Source organism: Bubalus bubalis, chromosome 4 (genome assembly GCF_019923935.1).
Source record: "Bubalus bubalis isolate 160015118507 breed Murrah chromosome 4, NDDB_SH_1, whole genome shotgun sequence".
Taxonomy (NCBI): domain Eukaryota; kingdom Metazoa; phylum Chordata; class Mammalia; order Artiodactyla; family Bovidae; genus Bubalus; species Bubalus bubalis.
Window position 1 is genome coordinate 6,414,992 of NC_059160.1, and position 19,621 is coordinate 6,434,612.

Consider the following 19,621-nt stretch of genomic DNA (forward strand, 5'->3'; position numbering starts at 1 on the left):
CTGGAAAATCCCATGGATGGAGGAGCCTGGCGGGCTACAGTCCATGGGATTGCAAGACTCCGATATGACTTAGTGAATAAACCACCATACTTAAATTTTTTTAAAGTGTTCCTTCATATTATATTTTGCTGTTTAACACCTTTGAAAGCATTGAGATCTTCTGTTATGTAAATTCGTAAAATTCCTCTCTAAAAATGTCTTGTTCCTTTGGTTTCTTAATGATCTTGTATAATTCTATTTCTTATGTAAAAGTTGGCCTGTCTAGACTGACTGTTCTGGGAGCAGTCTTGATTTATTACATTTGTCTAGAAATTATTTTTCTCAGGTTTCAAATGTTATTTGCAAAGCACTATCTTACGATTAAAAAAAAAAGTTTTCCTCTGCTTCTTTGGTTCCTTTCCCATTTGGCATGACTTAGTTTGCACTGGGTGCTCACTCATCTCCTCAATTCTCTTGTCTTCTTAATTAGGTTAATTGTGATTTATATATTTCATTGAATTTTTTCCAAAGAGCCCGTTTTTTGGCCTTATGTCTTAGTTCCACTGCTTATCTGCTTCCTGACTTTTTTCTACTGTAATTTTTCTTTCCTTGGTCTTCTTGTTTATTTTCTAACATTTTAAGGAAATGTTTAGGTTTTTTTTCTCCCATTTTTCGCCTGCTGCTTGCTTTCTTCTTATCGGCCCTGTTTTACTTGTCACATGATTGGAGGCTATAAACATTCTTCTGATAAATCTGCAGCTGTGTCTTGTAGATTCAGATTCTTGGTATCTTGATATGGTTGTTTTCTAGAAATGCCACAGATCCCATTTGTACTTCCCTTTTGGCTCAAGAATTGTCCAAGAGAGAGGTTTTGTTTTTAAAAAAAATTTCCTAACTTTTACGTTAATTTCTCGTCATACACTGCTTTGTATTTATAAAATGTATTTTTTATGTTTATGGGTTTTGTTGAGGTTTTCAATTTTCATAAATGTTCTCTTGAAAGTGAATTATTATTAGGATCAAGAATTTGATATAGAGTAGTACTTCTTGATTATTTTGTAGATCTTCTGAATTATTTTGTGTTTGATCTACTTGTTTCTTGGACTCAGAAAGGTGAATTACAGTCTGTTATTAGTGTGTTGCCATCTGTTTATCCTGACATCCCTGTAATTTCTTCTGAAAATTGCTGCAGTGTGTTTGATGCCTTGTGGATTATACCACGTAGCCCTATAGGTGGCCTTTCTTTGGCTCATTTAGAGATGCCTGGCTTTAACTCCCATTGTCAGATACTCAGATTATGGCTTCAGCTTTGTTTTTGTTTGTATGTGTCTTTAAAGGTTTGCTCATTCTTTAACTTTTAACCTTCTAAATCACTTTTTTGATGTATGTCTCTCAAACACAAGATAGAGTTGGAATTTGCTTGGATCTAAACTAAAAAAACCTTTTCCTTTGTATAGATAAGTTAAATCTGTTTATATTTATTGATATGGCTGAGGTCTGTGATCTTTCCAGTCATGCTGTGTCCATATGTGTGCATGCCTTTGTGCTTGTGGGAGGGCTGCATTCCTTTTTGTATATAATATATACACGTATGTATTTACTTGTTTGGCCCTACTGGGTCTTAGTTGCAAGCATGAGAGATCCTTAGTTGCAGCATGTGGGATCTTACGTTGTGACATGTGGGATCTAGTTCCCTAACCAGGGACTGAACCCAGGCCCCCTGCCTTGGGAGCACAGTCTTAGCCACTGGACCACCAGGGAAGCCCCTGGGAGGGCTATATTCTGATGAAAACAAACAAACAAACAACCCAAAACAAAAAAATAGGAATCTTTCTGATATTTGGGAAAGCTTGTAATTTGTTTGAGTGGCTCCATTTTTTTATATTTATCCTTCATATAATCCTCTTAGTCCCTTCTTTCTTTAGATGGTATCTATTGTTTCTCTTATATGAATAACAATACATTTAACTTGCTTCTTCTCCATCCTCCCCTTTCTCTAGTCACTGCTCATTTCAGCCGATAGTGTGCTGAGTAAGGTGTATATTGTTTCCATCCAGTGCTTCTGGAAGCTCTCAGTCAGGCAGTGTTTCTGACATTTGCCACTTGCTGCTCATTCAGTGACATGATCACCTGAAGAGATGTCCGCAGCTCGGAAAAAACCTCTTGAGGCAAGAGTGAAGCGCTCTGCAGAAGTGTTGTGCCACCCACAGTTGATGGAAAGTGTGAGCCAAAGATTAACATATGGTTGCCCCCTTAGTATCCACGCAGGGAGCCCCCACAGCTACCAAAATGGTCCCCACTCAAGTTCAGTCATGTAAACTGGACCTGATGCTGCCGTGTGGGAAAGCACAGACAGTGACACTGAGGTGAAATCATTCAGAAGAATCGGGTTTTACGTGTGGTGAACTTCCAGGAACACCTTTCTCGATTTATTTCACTTATATTCCTTCCTATGGAATTCCTTCCTTCAAACCATTCCTTCCTTCCTTCCATCCTATGTATGCACAGATGTGATAGGTGATTTAAAAATCTAACTTAAGAAAAAATTCTTGCAAAAGAAAACTCCTGCATAATAAGAAAGCAGAGTGGCTTTGCTTAATTGGCAGCGTTTTTATTTTTTAGTGGTTCATGATGGTTCATCTCATTAGATGCAATAACACTAGGTAGTATTATCCTTCTTCGTATCACCTTTGCACTCTAAATATGCTCAAACTTTTACCTCTCTAGTTTTTACCCCCTAGCAGTTAGAGATGAGGCAACCAGAGCTTGTTCTACTTTCCACCTTCTTTTTGCCTGTCCTACCAATTCTTACATTATCTGACTAGACACCACTGTTGTTCCATCCTGTCATCCTTATTCCTGCCTTTTTGGGGGATGGAGAGGAGCTGAAGTTAAATATATTCAGTGCTGTTACTAAAGTTAGCCCAGTCACCATTCAGTTTGCTGTGCTTATTACTCATAATACATTATTGCCCAAGTCCTTATATTTTGAAACTTGGTGTGTAACCTTTAAAGAACAGCTTGGCTATACACTCAACCCTCCAAATCTCTGGGTTCCACATCCACAGATTCAACCAACTGTGGGTCTAAATTCTTAAAAGGAAAAAAATTCCAGAACATTCCAAAAAGGAAAACCTGACTGTACTGCACACTTGCAACTATTAATGTAGCATTTACATTACTGAGCGACTGACACTTTCACTTTTCACTTTATATTGGGTATAGTAGATAATCTAGAGATGATTTAGAGAATTTGGGAAATGTGTCTAGCTTATAAGCAAATGCTACACCATTTTCGGAGAAGGCGATGGCACCCCACTCCAGTACTCTTGCCTGGAAAATCCCATGGACGGAGGAGCCTGGTAGGCTGCAGTCCATGGGGTCGCTAAGAGTCGGACACAACTGAGCGACTTCACTTTCAATTTTCACATCCATGCATTGGAGAAGGAAATGGCAACCCACTCCAGTGTTCTTGCCTGGAGAATCCCAGGGACGGCGGAGCCTGGTGGACTGCTGTCTCTGGGGTCGCACAGAGTCGGACACGACTGAAGCGACTTAGCAGCAGCAGCAACACACCATTTTATGTCATAGACTTGAGCATCTGTGGATTTTAGTGGCTGTGGGGGTCCTGGAACCACTTCCCTTCGTGGATACGAAGGGATGCCATATATTTTTGGCTCACAATTTCTTTCCTGCAGGATCCTGTAGGTGTTGCTCCACTATCTTTCATTGAGTGTCTGCTGAGAAATCTGATACCAGCCTGATTCTGTTTCCTTCATAGGTCTTTCTGTGTGCGTGCTCCGTCACTCAATCGTGTCTGACTCTTTGTGACCCTACGGGACTGTATCCCTCCAGGGTCCTCTGTCCCTGGGATTCTCCAGGCAAGAATACCTCCTCCAGGGGGTCTTCCCAACCCAGAGATCGAACCTGGGTCTCCTATATTGCAGGCAGATTCTTTACCATCTGAGCCACAGGTAGCTGCCCAAAGATTTATTCTTGTGTCTTTATAAAGTTCATTCATTTTGCTAGAAAATGTCTTGGGACTTACCATTCTGGGTCACTGATCTCCAGTATTACATGGAGTACTGTTTTGATTCATGAAATGAAATCTTCCCTTATTACAGAAAAGTTTTCCTGAATTATAATTTTAAATATTTATTCTGGGCCATTGTTTTCATCTTCTTCTTTAGAAACCCTAGTTATGCATTTGTTGTACCTCCTTTACATCTTTTCTCCATCTTCTTGAATTCTTTCATCTCTTTATTTCTATTTGGTTTTGTTCCCTTTTCTCATTTTAATCCCTGTACCTCTTACTGTACTTCGTGTCTGTTCTCCCTGGGTTTCTTGTAGTTTGGTCTTCATTTCTGAAATGTTTTTGTCTTTTTCTTCTAGTTCTTTCCTGAGGTCTATCAATTCTCACCTGTTGTCTTCATATCTTTTTCAAGAACTTCTCCAGTTCTTGTATTTCTGCTTTCTGGTCTTCCTTCAAGCAGGAATTACTTTTTTCTCAGGGTTTTTTATTTTAATTGTTTTCAATTATGCTGCCATTTTGGATTAGAATTTTTGTTTGTTTTGTGGCGATATTTTTATAGTGACTCATCTTTTTACATAAGGGAACACCAGTGTTCCTTTCCCTCTTCATTCACGTAGCATCTTTGGATGGATGTTGTGTTTATGCCTTTAACAATTTTTTTTTCCCCTCTATTTGAATTAGCAGAATTTTCCTGGACCAGCAACTAACAGGAGGTTTTGATGGAAATTGGGAGACAGGCCAGGATCGTTCTCTAGATTTCTCTACTGAAAGACTCCTTCTGTTTTTACAGGAATGGATTGTTCCTTTAATATACGATCTTCCTCTGCAGCTTCCCTTCTGTTGCCTCTCAGAACCCAGCCTGATTCAAGAGGCCACCACCTCCAACCTTGAACCCTCCTGGTTCATTAAGCCCTTGGCTCCTGTCTTATTCGTCTTCCTTTTTTTAATTTGTTTATTTTTTGGTCACACCGCATGGCATGTGGGATCTTAGTTCCCCAACCAGAGATCACACCCATGCCCCCTGCATTGAAAGCAGAGTCTTAACTACTGGACCAATGGGGCAGTCCCTCGTCTTCCTTTTAGAAGTGGCGATTGCTATGATCCAGCACTACTGAGTACCCCTGGTCCCACACTCTTCCCCACCCCCACTGCCATATCTGCTGGTCTCAGGTGCCTTGTGCAACACTTACATGTGACTTGGAGTTTATGAATTTGTCCCACTCCTGGTTTCTTTCCCTAATGCTGTAGCTTGTGGTTTATTTTTTTCCTTTCCCTCATGGCTCAGTCTGACATCAGTAGAAGAGGGAAGACTCAGAACTAAGAATGTGCCTCATTCCTCTTGGAAACAGAGGGCTCCTCCTCCTATTTTTCCATCTGTCATAACCCCCCAAGAGCAAGACGCTGCCTGCTAGAGTCTGGCTTCAGGAATTTCTGTCCTCGGAACAACTTACAGGCTTTGGAGGGGGAATATTTTGTAACCTCTGCTCTGAAAACAGCCACTTGTACCAGGATCACTGCCTTTTAGCATCCATCCGTCTTATTTCTTGAGTAGAAATCATTTATGCCCTAAAAGAGTGGGGATGGGGTGCGCGGGAGGACCGGACAGCAGATCCTCCGAGTAGGGTTTGGAAGCTGGAGATATTGATTTTTCACACCAAGGAGGGTCTGAATTCTAAGATCAAAAGCCCACCTGCCTCAATTTTATTAATGTAAAGGGCATGGGGGCAGGCCCAGGCCCAAGGTCACAGAGCCAATCAGTGGCGGAACAGAAGCTGTCAGCAGGGACCTGGGTTTGAATTCTATACTCCATTTCCTGGCTGGGTGACCTGCCCCGGGATCCCTCGGTATATAGCCTCCATATCTGCTCAGCCATTAACTTATCAGGGAGGTAGATCAGCACGGACCCTGTGTTCCCACAGTTAGAACTTTCGGTCAGTCCGGCTCTCCCTTCCCCATGGTGCAGGAGGAACCTGAGGCCCAACAAAGGAAGGGGAGTTGCCTAAAGTCACAGAGCAATTCGAGCGGGGCTGGGCAGACCTGCACACACCCTCCCGCCCCAGTGCCTCTAGAATGGCCCCTTGGACAAGTCCCTTACTTTTTCTGAAGGTTAAACAGGGGAGCGGGAATGACCCTACAGCCCTCACTGGGGATCAGGCTGAACTGAGAAACACGCTGACCCCAGCCGAGGAGATGCATCTTCCTCCAGCAGAAGGAAGCAGTTGACTCTTTGATCTCTCTCTTTTTTTTAATTAACCATTTTATTTATTTGTATTTTGGCCGTGCCTTTTTGTCATGTGGGATCTTGTTCCCCAACCAGAGGTGGAGCCCCAGCCCCCTGCAATGGAAGGGCAGAGTCTTAAGCCCTGGACCACAAGGGAAGTCCTCCCCCATCTCTTCTGTCACCCGTGGCACCCCCACCTCCGCCAGGTCCCCAGCCCTAAGTCTCCTGGTGTCTTTGACTTGATATGGGGCGCAGGTGCCAATTGGGGCCTTTGGGTCCCTAGCTTGGGGAAGAGCTTCCTTGGGGTGAGGGGAAGCAGCTGCTTATCTGGTCCTTTGAGTGCTGTCAACCTGGCCTTTGGCCCCTGTCCATCTCTGTGTCCTCCCATTGCACCCCTGCCCCTATGCAGAATCACGGGGTCAAGGACCAAAAAGGGCACCCTGGGGTTGTTTGAGAGGGAAGGAGATGGAGAGAGACACAGACCTGGTGGGGCAGCAGGGGAGAGGAAGGGGTAGGAGGGGACAGAAAGGAGGAAGAGGCGGGTGGGGTTGCGGCATCGACGGATTGCCAATTGGTTGTTTGGAGAAATCTTTGGAAGGCGCCATCCTTTGCTTCAAGGCTCTTCTCTCCTCTCCAGTCAGGGTCCGCCCTCCATGTCAGAGAACAAGGTTCCGCCAGCTGCTACCTCTGCAGTCCTGGGGCTCTCCAGGAAGGAGAAGGACCCTCTGGCAGTGTCTCCTCCATCCTTCCTATGCATATCTGCACACAGGCATTGGTTTCCAAACCCTACACTGCCCCCAGCCGATAGCAGAGCCAGCAAGGGCCATGTGCAGGTCGAGATGCACGTGGTACCCAGGGCAGCCTCCGCACTCCCCTCCCACAGGTGAGGAAACTGAGGCCCCTGGCCTTAGGTGACCTGTCGGGGACTTCCCTGGTGGTCCAGTGGCTACGACTCCCCATTCCCGATGCAGGGAATGTGGAGGAGAGCCCAGGTTTGATCCCTGGTCATAAAACTAGATCTCACAGGCCACCGTGAAGATCAAAGACCCCACGTGCTGAGACCGAGACCCAGCACAGCCAAATGAATAAAATAAATTAAGAAAAAGAAGAGAGGACTTCCCTGGCAGTCCGGTGGTTAAGACTCTGCACTTCCACTGCAGGTGGCTCAGGTCCGATCCCTGGTCGGAGAACTAAGATCCCGCAGGCCATGCGGCAAGGCCAAAACAAATTATTTTAAAATTTTTAAATCATTCTTTTTAAATTAAGTGACATCACAGAAGTGGAGGTCAGGTAGTCGCTTGCATCTGCTGAGTCCAGAGCTGGGTCCTGGCTCCCAGGGCCAGTGGGAGGGAAACACTGGAGAAATTGCAACCCTGATGTCTAGTTGCATGTGGGCTGGTGTGAGAGCCGAGTTCTAGTCCCGCCTCGACTGTGATTCTCTGCGTGGGACTGAGCATCACTAAGCCTCCATTTCTCCCCCTCTCGTGTGAGGGGCTGGGCGAGTCGCCTCTAGTTTGGGACAGTCGGTGGCTCCTAAGACCAGTAAGTGCCAGAGAGCTCCCGTCCCGCATTTACCGGGTCTTGTCCTCATCCTCCCCCGATGAGCAGGCCACCAGCATCCATGGCACCTTCCGCGCTCTGGGAGCAGAGTGTGGGGCCATCACTGTGCTGGCGAGCACTGCACAGCCAGTGCCCAGACCCGAATCCTGTGCCCGCCCCCAGAGTTGGGAGTGGAGTCTGTGGGGCAGGGGCGGTTCCCCAAAGGAAATCGGGGTGCAGTTATCAGAAGTGGGAATGGATGCTGGACCACCCAGACCAGCAGACGGCCACCCTGTCTCCCCTGGGGACCCCAGTTATACATGACTTATAACCCTTTTCTCTGCCACGGGCTGGACCCAGGAGCCCAGCGAGGGTCAGAGGTGGATGCTCCCTACTGTGAGGTAGAGATGGGTGTAGGCCATGATCGGGGGTGATGAGCGCCAGGTCCCAGAGCCTTTTCTAGACATATGAGCCTGATGCCATGCTCCTGAGGTAGGAGCCACAGAGCTGGTGCCAAGGGCCAGCTCAGAAGGGGACTGGTCGGACCTTCAGCCTTCTGTCTCTGCCAGCCCTGCACTTCTTACCCTTCCTTCCTCCCTGAGCTGGACCACGGTGGGTCTTGATGATGGAGAGCCACAGAAGGACTTAGAGCTGGGGCATGACTGCAGTCAGGTGCTAACGGGAAATATCTCCCCAGGGCAGGGCTGGAGGTGGCGGCCGGGAGACAGGAGAAGGTGGCAGGAACGTGCCAGGCTGGACTGACAAAGGCCAGGACTTGGGCTGTGAGGCTCTCCCGGGGACTGGAGAGTGCTTTGGGCCTGAGGTCACACGGCTACTGGGCTGTGGCCAGCTTCGCGTCATAAACGGTTTCCATTCCCGAGTCTTGGGCTCCGGCACCAAATACGGTGCTGCTGCTCGAGTCTGGCTCCTCAGCCACGGCCAGCACATCCTGCCTCCTCGACAGGCTCCTATCCCCACCCCGAAAACACACCCCATGGGAGAGCCAGGACCCCCCGGGCCCCCGCACAGCCCTGGCCTCGCTCCATCCGCCGCCCGTCTGTGTGCACTCAGCAGTGTGGTTCACAGAGGATTAAAAATACTCAGGACCAAAATAGCCTCTCTCCCTGTAGGGGAAAACCAGGGCCCGGGAACACAAGGTTACGGGTTGACATCAACAGCTCTGCCACTCACAGCCCGGCTGGGGGATCCCCAGGCAGCTCTCTCTGACCCCCCAGTTTCCTCCCCTCATGTGCTCACTGACTATTTCCTCACTTGTTGATTTGCTAACTTATTCACCTGTTGATTCATTCATTCACTGATCACTCATTGATTGGCCCCTTCATTCACTCACTTGCTCCTTTACGTAGGTACACACCCACACACTGAGTCACTCACTTACTCAGTATTTATTTATTACACACCAAGACCCAGGCAGTATTCTAGACACTAAAAAAATAAATAAACCTACACCAGACATACGAAAATACCTGTCCTCATAGGGGTTATGTTCCAAATAAATAACCAAAACTGACAAGTACACAGAAGTACAGAATAAGTACTAGGGAGAACAGACCAGAGGAGGAGGCTGTGGGGTTGGGGGGAAGCTGGGATCTTAGAGGGGCCAGGGCGGGGAGGACGTGGGAAGATGAAAGAGCCAGCCCTGTGAACATCTGCAGAAAGAGCATTCCGAGCAGAGGAAATAGCAGGTGCGGAGGCCCGGAGTCAGCGGTGTGGGGGGATGGGTTTGAGGAAGAACCAGGAAGCCAGGTGGTGATGAGGAGAGAAGCGGGTGTGAGGTCTGGGTTGGGGGACGTGCCACCCCCTCATGAACTAGGCCTCCCACCTTACTCATCATCTGAGCAGAGAAGCAGCTCGGCCACACTTGTGTTTTTAAATCGTCCCCCTGGCTGTTGCCTGGAAAATCCCATGGACAGAGGAGCATGCTGCTGCTGCTGCTGCTAAGTCACTTCAGTCATGTCTGACTCTGTGCGACCCCATAGACGGCAGCCCACCAGTCTCCGCCGACCCTGGGATTCTCCAGGCAAGAACACTGGAGTGGGTTGCCATTTCCTTCTCCAGTGCATGAATCTGAAAAGTGAAAGTGAAGTCGCCCAGTCAAGTCCGACTCTTAGCAACCCTATGGACTGCAGCCTTCCAGGCTCCTCCATCCATGGGATTTTCCAGGCAAGAGTACTGGAGTGGGGTGCCATTGCCTTCTCCTACAGAGGAGCATAGTAGCTTACAATCCATGGGGTCGCAAGAGTAGGACATGACTTCACTTTCTTTCTTTTCTTTTCTGGCTGTTGAGTGAGTGAATCAGCCCATGAGTCCATTTCCTGTGTGACTACTGTGTACCCGACGCTGAGCCGGGCCCTGGGGAGACAGAGGTGTGCGGGTCTCCTCCACGCTCATGCTGACTCCCTTCTCATCAAGTATCACCTCCTCCAGGAAGCCGCCTGCTCCCGCTCCACTGGCCCCTTGGCTCCAGTTCCTCCATCATTGGGTTCATTGCCTCTCTCCACGTGATCTCCCCTTGAAGTCGAGCACTCCTCCAGGGTAGAGCTGCACCTAACTCTTCTCTTCTCCCCAGCATGTTCCCCCAGGGGCCAAGCGAGTGGAGGACCGAATGAACAAGTGAGCTGCAGGCCCGGCCTGCCTGGCCCGTGTGGCTGGGAACCAGCCTCACTCTGTCTCTCGCCATCTTTTGCAGATGGATTTGCGGGCATGGAGAGTGTGGGGAAGGACCCGGTTCCTGCTGGCAGAGAAGGCTGGCTGCTGACCCAGGGTGTGTCTCCAGGAGGCCGGCCAGGCTGCCCGGTTCCCCATCTCACCACCATGGGCCGCCCAGGCTGGTCAGTTTCCAGCCCATGCCGTAGCCGCGGTTCCTGGCCTCAGCCTTGGGGAGGGACGGGCCCCACTGGGCAAGTCACAGCCTCCTGGGACCCCGCTATGACCACAAGACCCCTCTGTCCTGGGGAAGGGTTGACTGTGGCTCCCCCAGGCTGCACCCAGTGCCCTGCCGCTTGCACCCAAGCTTCCTGGCCTCTAAAGTGGAAACTATACAACTGCGCCCTGGTGTTACTGAGGCCTGGATGGATGTGGATTCAGGACAGTAAGCGCTGGCCAGGATTCTGTTCATAGGACTGTCCAGGTCGACGTGTACCGAGTCCCCAGGCGCCAGCACATTCACATGGCTGCGCCATCTCTCTGCAGGGCAGCATGTCTCAGTGGTGAGAGCACAGACCTGGAGCCAGGTGGCCTGGGTTCAAACTCCCTGCCCTGCTACTGGCCAAGCAGAGGACTCTGCATGAGTTACCGGACTTCTCTGTGCCTCAGTGTTCTCACCATGTAAAAGAAGGATGATTCCCGCCCCACAGGGTAGCTGTGTTTAATGACTTAATATGGTTGAAGTGCTGAGAAGGCCCCCTGACATGTGCATGTTGGGCAGTCAGTATTCGCTGAGTGAATAAATATAATCCTTGCTCCAGTATGACCGTCCTGCAGCTGGTTCAGGCAGACACAGGTCCCATGTGTCCCAGGATTCACACAATCCCACCACAAGCCTCTCTTGTTCCTCCCAGCCTCCTGCAAGACACCCAGGAACGTTCCTGCTGCTGGCCAGCCACAGCCTGGGCATCAAGAGAGAGTGAGGGTCCGAGGGCAGCGGTGCTAGTTAGATGACAGAGTGACAGCTTATACAGCACAACCTCCCTGTCCCCCTCCCTCCAGGTGAGGGCTGGGAAGGCCAAGGGCCCAGGAGACTCTGTCATGTCCACTCCAAGGGACCCAGCAAGCATGCCCACGTGCCTAGAGTCCGCCCGTCCTGCCTCTGAGTGAGCTTGCATGCCTAGCCCCCCAGGCCTCCTGCTGAAAGTCCCTGTGGCTGCGGGCAGCCCTTCCTCTTAGACCAGCTCCAGGCCCAGCTGGTGGAACCGAATGGGGCTGAGAGATGCCTGCATTGGGTCTCAAAACACAGGCTGGCAGTTCAAAGGGGACAGACCTTGCAGAGAGAGGCCAGAGCCTGCGCTGGGCCCATGCTGGCCTCACATTGTGGGTGGCACTGGCCCAGCCCTTGGGGAGCTCACCAGTATATCAGAGTGAAAGGGCCTCTGCCCAGATCTCAGCCCATGGCCTGCTGCTCCCACTGTACAGCTGAGGTCAGAGAGGGGGCCCTGAGCATCTGGCCAGCCCGTGGGGTCTGGAAGCCCAGGTCAGCCATGGCTGGTGTCTGTGGGCAGTGTTCTTGGGCTGGGGAAGCCAGCAGGCTGCCTGAGTGTGGTGCTCGTCTCTTACAGACCAGCCAATTCCTGCTGGAGGCTCCTGACATCTGGGGAGATGACTTCGGCGCCCCCCGACTGCCTGCTGCGGCTGCTCCGGGACACCCCGAGGCAGCGGGTCTGCACCCTGTTCATCATCGGCTTCAAGTTCACCTTCTTCGTCTCCGTCATGGTCTACTGGCACGTCGTGGGAGAGCCCGGGGGCCAAGGACAACTCTCTAACCTGCCTGTGGACGTCCCCTGCCCCCACATGGTCCCCCCGACCCCCCCGCCCTCCGGCACCCCGCCTCCAGGCAACATCTTCTTCCTGGAGACCTCTGACCGGACGAACCCCAACTTCCTGTTTATGTGCTCCGTGGAGTCAGCTGCCAGGGCGCACCCCGAGTCCCCGGTGGTGGTCCTGATGAAGGGACTGCCTGGCGGGAACGCCTCCCGCCCGCGGCACCTGGGCCTCTCGCTCCTGGGCTGCTTCCCCAACGTCCAGATGCGCCCCCTGGACCTGGCGGAGCTCTTCCGGGACACGCCCCTGGCCGCCTGGTACGCGGCCGTGCAGCGGCGCTGGGAGCCCTACCTCCTGCCGGTGCTCTCGGACGCCTCCAGGATCGCGCTGCTGTGGAAGTTCGGCGGCATCTACCTGGACACGGACTTCATCGTCCTCAAGGACCTGAGGAACCTGACCAACGCGCTGGGCACCCAGTCCCGCTACGTCCTCAACGGCGCCTTCCTGGCCTTCGAGCGGCACCACGAGTTCATGGCGCAGTGCATGCGGGACTTCGTGGCCCACTACAACGGCTGGATCTGGGGCCACCAGGGCCCGCAGCTGCTCACGCGGGTCTTCAAGAAATGGTGCTCCATCCGCAGCCTGAGCGAGAGCCGCGCCTGCCGCGGCGTCACCACACTGCCCCCTGAGGCCTTCTACCCCATCCCCTGGCAGAACTGGAAGAAGTACTTCGAAGACATCAGCCCCCAGGAGCTGACCCGGCTACTCAATGCCACCTTCGCGGTCCACGTGTGGAACAAGAAGAGCCAGGGCACACGCTTTGAGGCCACGTCCAGGGCCCTGCTGGCCCAGCTTCACGCCCGCTACTGCCCCACGACGCACAAGGCCATGAAGATGTACTTGTGAGGGGGCCTGCCAGCTCACCTCCCTGCACCTGGGAGGGCTGGAGACGGGTAGGCTGGGCTGCTGCAGCCCCAGGGTCTGGGGCAGGTGGTGGGGAGGACAGGGAACCGTTGGCCAGAGACCTGTTACTGGAGGGTGCACTGCGGCCCCTGGGGCCTACTCTGGTGGGCCACCCCCTGGGCCCGTGTACCGTCACAGGGTTGAGACAACCAGGGGTGGGGGAAGCGTCTCCAGACAGAATGAGCTGGAGTGGGCCGGGTGAGCACACCTGAGTGTTGTTCACAATGGGCAAGCCTGGCGGATGTGAAAGCACCTTGCAGGGCGGCAGGCTGGGCTGAAGTGCCCACGAGGTCGGGGTGGGGCGGGGGAGCACGGAGAAGCGGGTAGGAAGAAGGGGGAGGAAGCAGCTGGTGGGCAGGCTGGGTGGCAGACCCAGCTTCAAGAGCCCAAGGGGTAGGGCGCTTTCAGGGTTTGGTTTCTTTTTTCCGGAGGTGGGGCGGGCAGCCGGCAGAGTTGGCCTGGGGAGCTCTTGGGGAAGGCCCTGCCTGCCCACCCCGTCCTTTCTCCCAGAGACATTGCAGGAGTGACTCGGGCCAGCTGCCCACTCGGGGGCAAGGGGCCTGGAGTCCTTTTGGCTCAGGAAAAGCATTTTAAAGAAAACACCCCCTACCCTGCCCGTAGTAAACAAATAAAGTGAGTCACCCACATCCAGCGCTTTCTGGTGGCTGAAATGCATTCATTCGCACCGCTCTTGTGAGCCCCACCCTGCAGCTGCGGGAAGGCATCTGGGCAGGCAGTGGTGGTGACTAGCCTGAGCATACACAGCCTGCCTTGGTCAGAGGGGTCTGGGGGCCTGGCTGCTGGGGGGGCTCCGGGCCTGGGTGCCAAGAGTGACTGCGGTGGGCAAGGGGAGGAGCCTGTCTTCCCACCTCATTTTTCAAGGCTCAGACAGCCTTGATTGGGTCCCCCCAGTACCCCCACCTCCACCCCATAATCAGCCTGATTCTGTTCTGGCCTGAACTGAGCCAAATGAGGAACCCACCACCCGGGCATGTGCCTCCTAGGTTAGAGGCGCCCCAGGGAGAGAGGTGCGAGGCCTGTGGGTTTCTTCCTGGCTCACGCTGGCTGGCTGGCTGAGAACCTTGGAGAGACTGCAGTGCCATGCTGGCAGCTCCAGGGATGGGCCAGAGGAAAATCTCGCAGGGTGAGGCCCCAGCTGGTTTGTATTGAGGAAGAAGGCTTCCTGTGAGAGCTGGGCCTTCCAGCAGGCTGGAGAAGCCTTCCCTGTAGGACAGAGGACTGGAGATACTGTCAGGAACTCGGGCTCAGCAGGCTACTCTTTGGCAGCCAAAGCACAGGTGTTTAGAGGCCTCTGGATCCTGCCAGTAGAAGATTGTGGACAGCCTGGTAAGGAGGTGAGGTCCCTGGCTCTAGGGGTAATCAAGAGCAAGTGATGTTTTTGATTAAAACAATGGGTGTATGAGGTAGTTCTCCAGCCACAGCATCATCTCACCTGTTTTTAAAATCTTTTGAAAATGAGTAGATTTTACTTTAATAGTACAGCCTGGGGTGAGAGCTTGCCCTCCTCATCACCTGTGGGTGCAACACCCACAGTCCAGAGCCCTTCCTGAGCCCCTGGGCCTGGACTGGATTCCAGAGAGAGTCTCTGCTTCCTTCTGCCCCATCCCAAGTTCACCATCGCCTGAAATCGGCAGCGTCAGTCTGCTGACCCTGTCAGAACCTTTGTTGGGCATTCGCTCTTAAATTCTCGGAAAGGAGAAGGAAGGGAGGGGTGGGCTCCCGTGGAAGGCCGCCCTGGCGACAGTAATCAGATCCTAGGAATCCTGTTGTTTGTTTCTGGCCGATGTTTTTACAGATATTTTTGTCTGGGGGAGATGAGGTCCCATTCCTCCACTGGGGGGCAGTGTGTGGTCCAGCAGGGGCCCGAGTCAGGTTTCCTGTCAACTATTTAATGAACCCTCCAAGCAGACCAGTCACAGGCAAGCAAGGAGGTAGCATTTCTAGCAGCTCTGGGGTAGGGGAATAATTCCCCCTTGCTGCTGTATCAATATTCGACTAGTTTAAACATTCAATTGGAATGTCCTCTATCTGAGAAAAAAGATGGGGGATAATTTAGGACTCTGTTCCTGGAAGTCTGGTTTCATGGTTTACTTGTTCCTAAATCTCTGTCCTAAAGTGGAAGCCAGAGCAAGGCATGCTGGGAAGTCTGCTGTGGACCAGCTAGTGCAAGGCATGCTGGGAAGTCTGCTGTGAGGTGGACAGGGCCGGACAGGCCTTCAGGACCTGACAATGGACAGAAGACTCAAGTGCAATCTAGGCTCCACAGTGGGGGTCGGGGAGGTCATCCCCTTCCCTGGGCTGGGAGCAGAAGCAGGAGGGAAAGGTGATAGGTGAGACTGCTGGGATGTTGGGAGGAGGCACCCTCAAACAGGAAGACATTCCTTGCAGATGTAGTCCACCACCAACGAAAACTGGAACTCAGCACCAGAACCCACCAACTTCCAAGGAAGAAAGATCAGAGAGGAGGTCCTGGCTGCTAGAAACAACTCAGGTGGCTGAAATCAGGAGGGCACTTATTTTTTTTTTTGCAGAGTGTTTATTTATTTGTTGTTTGGCTGCATCAGGTCTTGGTTGCAACACTAGACATCTTCGTTGTATCATGTGGGATCTTTCTCTGCAGCACAGACTCTAGTTGTGGTACATGGGCTTAGCTGCTCCAAGGCATACGGGATCTTAGTTCCCCGACCAGGGATCAAACCCAAATGCCCTGCATTGCCAGGTGGATTCTTAACCACTGGACCACCAGGTAAGTCCCAAGAGGGCATTTATTATCCCACATGATATATTGGCTAAGGTACTTGAGAAGCTACTGTAACAAAAAGACCCCAAAATAAAGTCACTTAAATAAAGTAAAAGATTGTTTCTCTCTCAAATCATTGCTCCAAGGTGAGTGTGCCAAGGCCGATGGGGCTTCCAAAAGACTACATGTGTGCTAAGTCGCTTCAGGCAATGTCTGACTCTGCGACCCCATGGACTGTAGCCCACCAGGCTCTTCTGTCCATGGGATTATCCAGGCAAGAATAGTGGAGTGGGTTGCCATTTCCTCCTCCAGGAGATCTTCTCGACCCAGGGATCAAACCTGTGATTCCTGCATTGTAGGCAGATTCTTTACCACTGAGGCTCCAAAGGACTCTAGCTGTTGCAATTTTCCAGCTAGTGGGAACAAGGGAAGAGAGTGCCCAAGGCAAATGTCTTTTTTTTTTTTTTTTTAAAGTATAGTTGGTTTACAATGCTGTGTTACTTTCTGCCTGCTAAGTCTATTCAGTGGTGTCTGATTCTTTGCGACCCTACGGACTGTAGTCCTCCAAGTTCCTCTGTCCATGGGATTCTCCAGGCAAGAATACTGAAGTGGGTTGCCATTTCCTCCTCCAGTGGATCTTCCTGACCCAGGGATCAAACCTGCATCTCTTATGTCTCCTGCACTGGCAGGCAGATTCTTCACCACTAGAGCCACGTGGGAAGTGTTAGTTTTACTGCACAGCAAAGTGAATGAGTTGTATACATAAGCATGAAAAGTGAAAGTGATTCTTTACTGTCTGAACCACGAGGGAAATCCACATATACATATATCCACTCTTTTTAGATTCTTTTCCCATGTAGGTCATTACAGATTATTGAGTAGAGTACAATAGGTTCTTATCAGTTGTCTATTTTATATATAATAGTGTGAAGGCAAACATCCTTAAGGAAATAATACAGAAATTGTAGGAATCACTTCTGTTTATGTCCCATTGGCCTGGACTTAGTCACATGACCACACCCAACTGCCAAGGATGCTAGAAAGTGTAGTCTGCAAATGGGGCTCCCAGATGTCCAACTAAAACTCAATAAGTTTTATTACTAGAAGGATGGCAGGAAGAATGGTCACTAGAGGACAGTTAATGTCAACCACAAGCAACAAGGAGTCTGGTGATAGGGTTTCTCCAAGGTTGATTAATTCAGTAGCTCACCAATGTCTTCATGTCTTCAAGGATCCAGTATAGTCTCAGGCTTGTTCCCTCATGGCCTCAAGATGGCTGCCACTACTCCAGCATCACACCCTTAGGCACTAAAGCAAAAAGGCAGAAAAGAGAATGTTCCTTCCTTGCGTCTATGAAAACTCAGAAATCCCCTTCTCCAACTGACTTCCTCTAACTCTCCTTGGCCAGAATAGCATTACGTATCCATTCCTGCTCCAATTACTAGCAAAGGGAGTGGAATGACCAAAATTGGCCTAAGACCTGTTGAGAATCACCCTCAGGGCATGTGATATTTCTACTTCATAATCATTTCTAAGAACGTAGAGGACAACTTAACTAAAGGAAAAGCTGAACTGTGATGCAGTCCCTTTACAAGGCTCAGGCAACACCCTGATGCTGAGATGGACTTGCAGAGCTGTCCTGAGCTGGAGCAAGTTTCTAGGTCCTTATGGTCCACATTGATCTGTCACTGGAGACAGGCTGTCCCTGAAGAAATGACCTGGGATGAGCTAGTTTCTTCAGCCCAGGCAAATGAGCTCTTCTGGTGTTTCTGCCTCAGGAGCTTGGAGGAAGGATCTCGTTGACTCAGCCCCAGGCTTCTGAAGATGGGCTGCCAGTCAGCTGAGGCCAGAGTCTCTGAGGAGGTGGGATGCAGAGTTTGGAGAAAAATCTACAACTGGGACTAAGTGTCACTGCCGCCTGAAGAGCCCAGAAATAAACCCTTATACTTATGCTCAATTATTTTTACATGGGTAGCAGGACAAATCAATGGGGGAAAATAGTTTTCTCAACATGTGGTGCTAGAAAACCTCCCCACAAACATCATTTTTGAAAACCAATTCAAAATGTATTGTCATGTAAGGGTTAAAACTATAAGACTCAGAAGAAAACGGGATTTAATCCTTACCAGTTTGGATTAAGCAGTGGTTTAAATATGACACTAAAAGCACAAGGGACTAAAGAAAAAAATAGTTAAATTGGGCTTCTTATGTTTCAAAAGGACACCATCAATGAAGGGAAAAGACCAAATTCCCTGGCGGTCCAGTGGTTAGTCAGGACTCTGCACTTTCACTGCTGAGGTCCCTGGTCAAGGAACTAAGATCCCACAAGCTGCCTGGTGCAGCAAAAAAAAAAAAAAAAAAAAAAAAAGAGAACCCACAGAATGGAATAATTTATTTTTTCAGTGGAGCGGGGGGCAGGGCTTGTAGGTTCCTACTGCATGGTCTGTAGGATCTTAGTTCCTCGGCACAGTTAGCTCTGTGCCCTCTGCAGTGGAAGTACAACCACTGGACCACCATGGAATTCCCTGGAATCAATTCTTAATTTTTATCAATCGTATATCTGATAAGGGACTTGTATCTGGAATACATAAAGAATTCTTACAACTAAAAAGCAACAATAAAAAGCAATTAAAAATGGATAATGGAATTAAAACATTTCTCCAAGGAAGATATACAATGACCAAAAAGTACATAAAAAGATGTTCAACATCATTAATCATTTGGGGAATGGAACCAAAGCCACAGTGAGATACCAACTTCACACCCACTTCAGTTCGGTTCAGTCGCTCAGTCGTGTCTGACTCTTTGTGACCCTGTGAACCGCAGCACGCCGGGTCTCCCTGTCCATCACCAACTCCTGGAGTCCACCCAAACCCATGTCCATTGAGTCAGTGATGCCATCCAACCATCTCATCCTCTGTCGTCCCCTTCTCCTGCCCTCAATATTTCCCAGCATCTGGTCACCTGATGTGAAGAACTGACTCATTAGAAAAGACCCTAAGTATTGGAGTTTCAGTTTCAACATCAGTCCTTCCAATGAACACCCAGGACTGATCTCCTTTAGAATGGACTGGTTGGATCTCCTTGCCATCCAAGGGACTCTCAAGAATCTTCTCCAACACCACAGTTCAAAAGCATCAATTCTTTGGCGCTCAGCTTTCTTCACAGTCCAACTCACATCTATACATGACCACTGGAAAAACCATAGCCTTGACTAGACAGACCTTTGTTGACAAAGTAATGTCTCTGCTTTTTAAATGCTTTCTAGGTTGGTCATAACCTTCCTTCCAAGGAGTAAGCATCTTTTAATTCCATGGCTGCAATCACCATCTGCAGTGATTTTGGAGCCCAGAAAAAGAAAGTCTGACAGTTTCCACTGTTTCCCCATCTATTTGCCATGAAGTGATGGGACCAGATGCCATGATCTTCGTTTTCTGAATGTTGAGCTTTAAGCCAACTTTTTCACTCTCCTCTTTCACTTTCATCAAGAGGCTCTTTAGTTCCTCTTCACTTTCTGCCATAAGGGTGGTGTCATCTGCATATTTGAGGTTATTGATATTTCTCCCGGCAATCTTGATTCCAGCTTGTGTTTCCTCCAGCCCAGCGTTTCTCCTGATGTACTCTGCAT

General features: G+C 50.2%; 1 protein-coding gene across 1 annotated transcript; it reads left to right on the forward strand.

Moving 5' to 3' along the window:
- The first annotated feature begins 10,165 nt into the window (after positions 1 to 10,165).
- Positions 10,166 to 13,312, forward strand: A4GALT (alpha 1,4-galactosyltransferase (P blood group)). The gene is made up of 3 exons (XM_045165596.1): positions 10,166 to 10,328; positions 10,483 to 10,557; positions 12,068 to 13,312. The coding sequence occupies exons 1-3, from the start codon at positions 10,183 to 10,185 to the stop codon at positions 13,173 to 13,175; spliced, it is 1,329 nt and encodes a 442-aa protein (XP_045021531.1). The 5' UTR covers positions 10,166 to 10,182; the 3' UTR covers positions 13,176 to 13,312.
- Positions 13,313 to 19,621: the final 6,309 nt, after the last annotated feature.

Coding starts and splice junctions, on each gene's coding strand:
- A4GALT (XM_045165596.1), top strand. CDS start 10,183: ATGCTGACTCCCTTCTCATCAAGTATCACCTCCTCCAGGAAGCCGCCT. Junction 10,329..10,482: donor AAGTCGAGCACTCCTCCAGG/GTAGAGCTGCAC, acceptor CATCTTTTGCAG/ATGGATTTGCGGGCATGGAG. Junction 10,558..12,067: donor AGGCTGGCTGCTGACCCAGG/GTGTGTCTCCAG, acceptor CGTCTCTTACAG/ACCAGCCAATTCCTGCTGGA.